Source organism: Coregonus clupeaformis, chromosome 6, assembly GCF_020615455.1.
Source record: "Coregonus clupeaformis isolate EN_2021a chromosome 6, ASM2061545v1, whole genome shotgun sequence".
NCBI lineage: Eukaryota > Metazoa > Chordata > Actinopteri > Salmoniformes > Salmonidae > Coregonus > Coregonus clupeaformis.
Genome location: NC_059197.1, coordinates 5,995,490 through 6,004,662, shown reverse-complemented (window position 1 = coordinate 6,004,662; position 9,173 = coordinate 5,995,490). Strand labels below are relative to the sequence as shown.

The 9,173-nt window shown below is 46.2% G+C and overlaps 2 protein-coding genes across 2 annotated transcripts; both read right to left on the bottom strand.

Moving 5' to 3' along the window:
* Nucleotides 1-232: 232 nt before the first annotated feature.
* Nucleotides 233-3,990, bottom strand: LOC121568282 (thiamine transporter 1-like). The gene is made up of 5 exons (XM_041878842.1): nt 3,723-3,990; nt 2,237-2,984; nt 1,879-2,071; nt 1,647-1,788; nt 233-566 (listed from the first exon to the last, which is right to left on the bottom strand). Exons 1-5 carry the CDS (start codon nt 3,867-3,869, stop codon nt 414-416), a joined length of 1,383 nt encoding a protein of 460 aa, XP_041734776.1. The 5' UTR covers nt 3,870-3,990; the 3' UTR covers nt 233-413.
* A 211-nt stretch (nt 3,991-4,201) lies between these two features.
* On the bottom strand, nt 4,202-8,997 carry slc19a3b (solute carrier family 19 member 3b). The gene is made up of 5 exons (XM_041878841.1): nt 8,748-8,997; nt 6,197-7,016; nt 4,944-5,136; nt 4,658-4,799; nt 4,202-4,486 (listed from the first exon to the last, which is right to left on the bottom strand). The coding sequence occupies exons 1-5, from the start codon at nt 8,895-8,897 to the stop codon at nt 4,394-4,396; spliced, it is 1,398 nt and encodes a 465-aa protein (XP_041734775.1). The 5' UTR covers nt 8,898-8,997; the 3' UTR covers nt 4,202-4,393.
* Between the last annotated feature and the right edge of the window lie 176 nt (nt 8,998-9,173).

Here is a 9,173-nt window from a genome sequence, read left to right as displayed (position 1 = left end):
ACCATCCTCTGGAGAGCCCTGCGGTTGCGGACGGTGCAGTTGCCGTACCAGGCGGGCATACAGACCGACAGGATGTTCTCAATGGTGCATCTGTAGAAGTTTATGAAGGTCTTAGGTGCCAAGCCAAATTTCTTCAACCTCCTGAGGTTGAAAAGGCACTGTTGCGCCTTCTTCACCACACTGTCTGTGTGGGTGGACCATTTCAGATTGTCAGTGATTTGTACACCGAGGAACATGAATTTTATTTTAATTATAAATACAAGTACACAGAGCACCATGACATTAGCTTTTAAAGTAAAAGTTTGGTGAGACACCTTGCCCCCCTCAGTTTTGGACAGATTAATGTCTGTGGTCAGAACCGGTCAGATGAAAACACTTTTACTTTGGGTTCTTCTTTTTGGTCCACTGCATGTTCAACCTTGCAGTGGTGAACACAGGGTTGGACTTGGAGGCTCCTCTGCAGTGGTGGAGTCTCTGTGGCTTTGCCGCACTCTCATAATCGTGTACACACCCCTCAGGAAAAAAATGACAGCGATGGCTGAGAAGTAGCTTCCATAAATGATGAACTGCAAGAAAGAGTGGAAAAGCATTAAGCTTATTTTTCAGTTACACAGTTGAGATAAAAAATAATAAAACAATGTTTTGAATGAGCCAGATATTTAACGCTGTTTTTTTGGACAAACACCTAGGACAGTTCATAACATCCAAGGCAAAAGTCCAGGTACAGTGGCTTGCAAAAGTATTCACCCCCCTTGGCATTTTTCCTATTTTGTTGCCTTACAACCTGGAATTAAAATTGATTTTTTGGGGGGTTTGTATCATTTGATTTACACAACATGCCTACCACTTTGAAGATGCAAAATATATATTTTATAACTATTTATTTTTTCTTTAAGGAATGGCTTTTTTCTTAAAGTGGTCCTATGGACAGATACTCCAATCTCCGCTGTGGAGCTTTGCAGCTCCTTCAGGGTTATCTTTGGTCTCTTTGTTGCCTCACTGATTGATGCCCTCCTTGCCTGGTCTGTGAGTTTTGGTGGGCGGCCCTCTCTTGGCAGGTTTGTTGTGGTGCCATATTCTTTCCATTTTTCAATAATGGATTTAATGGTGCTCCGTGGGATGTTCAAAGTTTCTGATATTATTTTATAACCCAACCCTGATCTGTACTTCTCCACAACTTTGTCCCTGACCTGTTTGGAGAGCTCCTTGGTCTTTGTGGTGCCCCTTGCTTAATGGTGTTGCAGACTCTGGGGCCTTTCAGAACAGATGTGTATATATACTGAGATCATGTGACAGATCATGTGACACTTAGATTGCACACAGGTGGACTTTATTTAACTAATTATGTGACTTCTAATGGTAATTGGTTGCACCAGATCTTATTTAGGGGCTTCATAGTAAAGGGGGTGAATACATATGCACACACCACTTTTCCGTTATTTATTTTTTAGACTTTTTAGAAACAAGTTATTTTTTTCATTTCACTTCACCAATTAGGGCTATTTTGTGTATGTCCATTACATGAAATAAATAAATCAATAATGGATAATGACATTGTTGGATGAAATTGCACCGCTGGGGGTTGTCATGGAAGGGTTGTGATCTAATGGTTTGTAGGGTTTTTGACACTTGAACCTTTAACTCACCTGTGGGATGATGCCCAAGCCAAGCCCCCTGCCATCCACCACAATGGAAGTGATGATAGTCTGAAGGATCAAAGACCCAAAGTTGTTTGCTCCAAAGATCAGTGCATATCTCTCCATAGAGAGGTCAGTAGCAATTTGGAACCTGGGAGGAAATGATCACGTTTGTTCTTGCTAAATAATCATTCAAGTTTGGCACCTACATTTTTCTAATGGCAGTAATTCACAAACTCACATGGCAAATGTGATAAGCAGCATGTAGAGGCCCTTAAAGGCAACATAGCCGGCATAGCAGACCCAGATGTTGTCAGTGAAGGTCATGATGAACAGGGCTGCAGCACCCAGGCCAGAGAAGGAGCCCAGGAACAACTCTCCCCACTGGGCCCAGTCCACCTGGATGAAACCAATGCCATAGGCTGTCGCTGCACCTGTAAGTCACACACATGATGTGATAAACTTACCATGAAGTAAATACATGTTAGTAGTATGACTGCAGATTGACTGTTGATGATGATTGATTATTAATGCCAGACAAACATCTACAAATACCCAATGGTCATGTGTATTCCAATAGTTGGTGCTTTACTACTCACCGAACAGGTTGGACACAGCTTCCACCCCTCCGTTGTAGACTGTGACTTTCTGGGATGGCTGTATGTGCTTCCACAACACCTGTACATAGGTAATTGCCAGGTTGTAGCCGCAGGTGGCCAGTACCCACCACACTGACCAGTACAGCAGTGCCCTGGTGGAGTAGCACTGGAGAAAGTCTCTCCACAGCAGCAGGAATACCTGGCTACAGCCCCTAGCCCTCACTGGCCCCTCAGTGGACACATTACCTGCACACCTGTCCCCTCCTTCTGGGGTCTGTGGTGGTTCACTTTGACTCAGATGGAAGAACATGCTTCTCTGTGGCATGGGCAGGAAGAGGGAAGTCACCAGGGCAATGGAGATCAACACCAGGGAAAGTACCAGGATGTTGTTGTAGGACATGAGGTTGAAACTGACCAGCAGCTGTCCCAGCACAGAGCCCACCGTGTAGCCTAGCAGCTGTACACTACGGCAGTAGGATGTAGCCTTGCGGTAGTATTTCAGGTCCACTATGCTATAGATGTATGAGAAGTAGGCCACCTCACAGGCCGACTTCACGCCGTAGAAGAACTGCATCGCCTTAAAGGCTGCCACCTCCTGCACCAATAGCATCATCGCCCAGGTTATGAAGAGGTTGATGCACTGAAACACCATGACGGGCTTGTAGCGCAGCCAATCGGTGAGCAGAAAGACTGGCACCATCACAGCCAGGTAGGAGTATGTCCACACAGGGTAGATCTCGTTGGTCACCTGCGTTAGAGTGCAACACTGCTGTCTGTTTGGGAGGTTGCAACATTGCAGAACATTCAGATAGATAATGTATTGATTGTAGCGACCTTAACCCAACACCTAGCGAGCAACGCAGCGACCTCATCAAGAGGTTCAGATCTCTTGCCGTAAAGGCTAAGGTGTTGGGTTGACAGCCGCAAGGTCACAAGTTCAAACCGTGGTCCGGACTACTTCCTGACCTCACTACATCAGTTGCGGCCATCAAAAACATGGGGGCAAGTGCGAGGAATTTACAGCATGAAGTGGGTAGTGTAGCGAGCACAATGCAACACCTAGCAACCTCATCAAGAGGTTTGGATCTCTTGGGATAACAAATAAAGTGTTGGGTTGACAGTCGTAAGGTCCTGGGTTTAAGGTTAAAGCCTGGGTTGGGACTACCTCCTGATTCGCTACAGTATTGTGTAGAACAGAAATGATTGTCATAGAATCAAGAATCGTGTCCACTCTGTTTATTACATTGTTTTGTTCTGAACATTTCCCTTCACTGGATACACCCCTGGTTTCAAGAGCATTTTCTCCCTTGCTTTTCCTTTTCTTTATCAATCTGGTAGGTAATAAATTGGTCATATACATGGTTTCATTACTGATAAAGTTGAAAAGGCACGGATACAAAATTCAAGAAATCGATACACTCCTCTTAAGAGAATATAAGAGTATGAAGACAATGCATTGAAATGTTTGTCCTGTAGTCTACTGTACCTGTTCCATCGTCAGGTTTTTGTCTGGGCCAGTCAGGTAAGGGTAGATGAAGGGTACGAGAGGTTTCACAGTACTGAAGAACCCATAGACGCACAGCAGAGTGGTGGGATAGCCCCATCCTGCCCTCCACCGCTTCACAGCCTCCATCCTTACAGATCCACAAACAGCGATAGCCAGTACTATCACCCACACAAGTTTTTATACTTTATACGAAAAGCACGTTTATCGCTTTACCTGCTCAGGTTAGTCTGCTCTCTCTCACACTACTCGTAATCCTGTCTAGTCCCCATACGGAAGTCACCTCGGTTTGTTTGTGAAATCAGTGAGCTCAGTCTGTCAATCAATAACCTGCTCAATAAATGTATGCAATAACTAAAACGCTAGATAGACAATGCATATTTAACATGGCCATGCCTATCAATTGAACACACCTTATCTTTTGGATGACTTAAAGAGAAGTTGGACAAAACAATGCTTACACAACATTTGTTTTATTTTGATTATAAATACATGTAATACCATGAAATTCAATTTTAGGGTGAACCCTTGAAGACTCCTTGCCCCCCTCAGTCTCTGATAGTCTATTGTCTGTGGTCAGAACAGAACCGGTCTGAGGAGGGCATCTCCACTTTGGGATCTTCTTTCTGCTCCTGGTCCTGGTCCATTGCCTGCTAAGGCCTGCAGTGGTGTGCACAGGCTGTGTACATCCCTCGGATCAGGAAAAGCACAGATATTGCTGCATAGTAGCTGCCATAGATGATGAACTGGAGAAAGGGAAATTAAACGTTGGTTTGAATAGAGGGGTCAAGAACAGTAATAATGTAGTAATAATTATCCACCACATGTCACTCTCTCTTCACTTTTGGTAACTTGTGCAGTGATCAGTTAAAGGAATGGGTATTTGGCCTTTCTAGCTCTGGATTGTGCAACCATACCTGTGTGACAATGTCTAGCCCCAGTGCAGTTTCATCAACAACGATGGCTGTGAGAATGGTCTGCAGCAAGAGGGCGACAAAAGTGTTGACTCCGAACGTTAGAGCATAGCACGCCATGGAGAGGTTGGATGCAATCTGGAATCTGTAAGGACAAAACAAATAACACTTTGTACTGAATATTTTCATTATGCGGTTCTGATGAATGTCTATGGGATGCATGGAAGGTATATTAAATAAATATATCAGAGCTCATTGAAGTATGGCCTAGAGAGTATTCAGCACTTACGTAGTGATGGTGATCAGCAGTATGTAGGAGGCCTTGAAGATGACGTAGCCAGCATAGCTTGCCCAAATGTTGCTGTTGAGCCCAATCAAAAACACGGCCCCTGCCCCCACCGCAGAGAACACCCCCAGTGACAGCTCCCCCCAGACATCCCAGGTCACCTTCACATGACCCACACAGAAGGCTGCCGCTGCACCTATAGGACAGGGATGGGACAACAACAGTGAATTATTTCCTTTTTAGATCCTGAGTAAATACTTGTAAACTGTTTAAATACTTGTAAACTGCATCCTCCCTTCATTGAAGCAATTGCTGGGTTAAAGCATATGATTCAATACATGGCTTTCATCAATCAATCAATCAATCAAATGCATTTATAAAGCCCTTTTTACATCAGCAATTGTCACAAAGTGCTTATATAGAAACCCAGCCTAAAACCACAAAGAGCAAGCAAGGCAGATGTAGAAGCACGGTGGCTAGGAAAAACTCCCTAGAAAGGCAGGAACCTAAGAAGAAACCTAGAGAGGAACCAGGCTCTGAGGGGTGGCCACTCATCTTCTGGCTGTGTCGAGTGGAGATTATAAGAGTACATGGCCATTAAGGCCAGATCGTTCTTCAAGATGTTGAAGATCCAGTCATATCAGATCAGTGGTTACCCCAAGCAAGGACGGATGCGAAATTTGAAGAATTCGAACAGAACCCTGATCGTATTCCTAGGGGCAGAAGTGTTTCTACCATCATTTATCAGGACAGTATAACGTCTCTATCCCTGAACACATAGGATCAAGGACAGGGCTTTGATTTAATTAAAGGGATACTTCAGGATTTTGGCAATGAGGCCCTTTATCTACTTCCCCAGAGTCAGATTGACTTGTTACGATAAGTCACTATCTCTCAAACCCAAGCTATCAGCAATAATCAGAGAAATCGTTAACCAAGCTATCACCTTAATTAAAGCAATTACTCTTCTCTGTGTGCAGAGCCCAACTTGGACCAAAGCGAAGATGACCATGGAACTACTTTGCCTTAAGCCAATCAAAACACATTACCCATTTAATCATGGACCACATATAAATCAGATTGTGAGACCAACATTCAGCTGTGTCCTGGACATTTTTGAATTTTACTAGTCTATTTTTATTCAGTAATAAAAAAAAATATTAGCATTGTAAAATTCACCAACCGGTAAACCCCAAAGCACAGCTACTCCACTGAACACACACACACACACACACACAGTCCTGAGACTGTCTTACCTACAACTGCACAGATGGCCTCGACCCCTCCATTGTAGACAGAGGAGGTGCTGGATGGCTCTATGTGGTCCCACATCAGCTGGATGTAGTTGAACACCTGGCCGTAGCCGGCCGTGGCTAGAGCCCACCACAGAGACCAGTAGACCAGCTTCCTAGAGGAGTAGGACTCTCTGAAGCTGCTCCAGAGCAGCCTGCCAGCATAGACCACATTATGCAGGCTGCACCAGCCAGTACTACCCCCGTCACCCTGGGTCTTATCCGACCCAGCACCATCCTCCATGGCCTCCTCTGCCTCCTGTGCCTCCTCCACTGCACTCGCCTCCTCCCCCACCTGGCCCTTGGCGCTCAGGTCCAGGACAGCCTTCTCCCCCCTGAAGAACATCCCCTGCTGGGGCATGGGTAGCCAGATGGAGATGAGGAACGCAACACTGAGGATCCCCAGGGAGATGGCGTTGAGGTAGAAGTAGTCCAGCCCTGCCAGGGAGACCAGCAACTGGCCTAGAGTGGCCCCTAGGGTGGAACCTGTCAGCATGGCACTGCGGAGGTAGCCGGTGGCCCGCTGGTACCTCTCTGGAGGGATCACGCTGTAGATGTAGGAGAAGTAGGCCACCTCCGTGGAGGTCACCACGGCATAGTTGAACTGCAGGAAGGTCATGGCGGTCAGGCCGGGGGCAAAGCATAGCAGGACATAGTTGGTGACCAGGAAGAGGCCCTGGACCACGATCACCGGCTTGTACCTCAGGAAGTCTGTCAGCAGGAAGACGGGGAAGAGGACGGCCAGATAGGAGTACGTCCAGATGGGGAACAGGTAGTTGGTCACCTGAGGAGGCACAGGGAGAGGAGTGATTCATTTATCGTTAGATCTAGTCAATATCCACAGGGATACTGAATAGTCCTACCGATCCTCTGTATGAAGCAAAAAAATAACATAGCCCACTGTATACAGTAGCATATACACTATATATACAAAAGTATGTGGACACCCCTTCAAATGACTGGATTCTGCTATTTCAGCCACACCCGTTGCTGACAGGTGTATAAAATCGAGCACACAGCCATGCAATCTCCATTTTAGCAGACACTCTTATCCAGAGCGACTTACAGTTAGTGAGTGCATACATTTTTATTTTTTATACTGGAATCGAACCCACAACCCTGGCGTTGCAAATGCCATGCTCTACCAACTGAGCTACATCCCTGCCGGCCATTCCCTCCCCAACCCTGGACCAATTGTGCACCGCCCCATGGGTCTCCTGGTCGCGGCCGGCTACGACAGAGCCTGGATTCGAACCAGGATCTCTAGTGGCACAGCTAGCACTGCGATGCAGTGCCTTAGACCACTGCGCCACAATTGGTCCATAGACAAATATTGGCTGTAGAATGGCCTTACTGAAGATGGCCTTTTAATGTGGCACCGTCATAGGATGCCACCTTTCCAACAAGTGTTCAAATTTCTGCCCTGCTAGAGCTGCCCCGGTCAACTGTAAGTGCTGTTATTGTGAAATGGAAACGTCTAGGAGCAAAACGGCCGCGAAGTAGTAGGCCACACAAGCTCACAGAATGGGACCGAAGAGTGATGAAGCGTGTTAAAATCGTCTGTCCTCGGTTGCAACACTCACTACCGAGTTCCAAACTGCCTCTGGAAGCAACGTCAGCACAATACTTGTTTCGTTGGGAGCTTCATGAAATGGGTTTCAATGACCGAGCAGCCGCACACAAGCCTAAGATCACCATGTGCAATGCCAAGTGTCAGCTGGAGTGGTGTAAAGCTCGCCGCCATTGGACTCTGGAGCAGTGGAAACGCGTTCTCTGGAGTGATGAATCACGCCTCACCATCTGGCAATCCGACGGACAAATCTGGGTTTGGAGGATGCCAGGCGAACGCTACCTGCCCCAATGCATAGTGCCAACTGTAAAGTTTGGTGGAGGAGGAACAATGGTCTGGGGCTGTTATTCATGGTTCGGGCTAAACCCTTTAGTTCCAGTGAAGAAAAATCTTTATTTAATACAATGACATTCTAGACGATTCTGTGCTTCCAACTTTTTGGGGAAGGCCCTTTCCTGTTTCAGCATGACAATGCCCCCGTGCACAAAGCGAGGTCCATACAGAAATAGGTTGTCGAGATCGGTGTCGAAGAACTTGACTGGCCTGCACAGAGTCCTGACCTCAACCTCATCGAACACCTTTGGGATGAATTGTAACGCCGACTGCGAGCCAGGCCTAATTGCCCAACATCAGTGGCCGACCTCACTAATGCTCTTGTGGCTATATGGAAGCAAGTCCCTGCAGCAATGTTCCAACATCTAGTGGAAAGCCTTCCCCGAAGCGTGGAGACTGTTGTAGCAGCAAAGGGGGGACCAACTCCATATTAATGCCCTGATTTTGGAATGAATGTTCGACGAACAGGTGTCCACATACTTTTGGTCATGTAGTGTATTTCCTTCTATCATTATAGTGTGCATCATTTACTTTCTTATCACAGCCTTGTTAACAAATCCCATCAAAACGGATAATGTGTAGCATACAGCTCTCTGCTGCTGGTTACTTTACCACTTCCTCCGAGATGTTCTTGTATGGTCCAATAAGGTATGGTGTTAGGAAGGGCTCAGCTGGTCTGCAGTTAGCGAAGAACCCATAGAGCGACAGCATGGCTGTGGGAAACACCCAGCCAGTGGACTTTAGCTTGGTCCAGCAACCCATCCTGGTAGCCTACTCCTTCTGCCCCTCTCATGTGCAAGACCTCTTGGTCTGAGTCCTGTGTACCAATGGTGTCTGTTGGCAGTAAGCAGCTGTAGATCCTTGTCGGGGAAATAAATGTATGAATTTAGTCTGTATCTATGAACTACATGTGCATAACTGCAAATGCAAGTTTATATGAGGGAGACTTTGAGCTCTTGGGAAATAGTCCCACTGATGATAAAATGAAAGCTTATGTCAGCCTCAGTTATCATGACACAGATTTTTACAAGTTTTTCA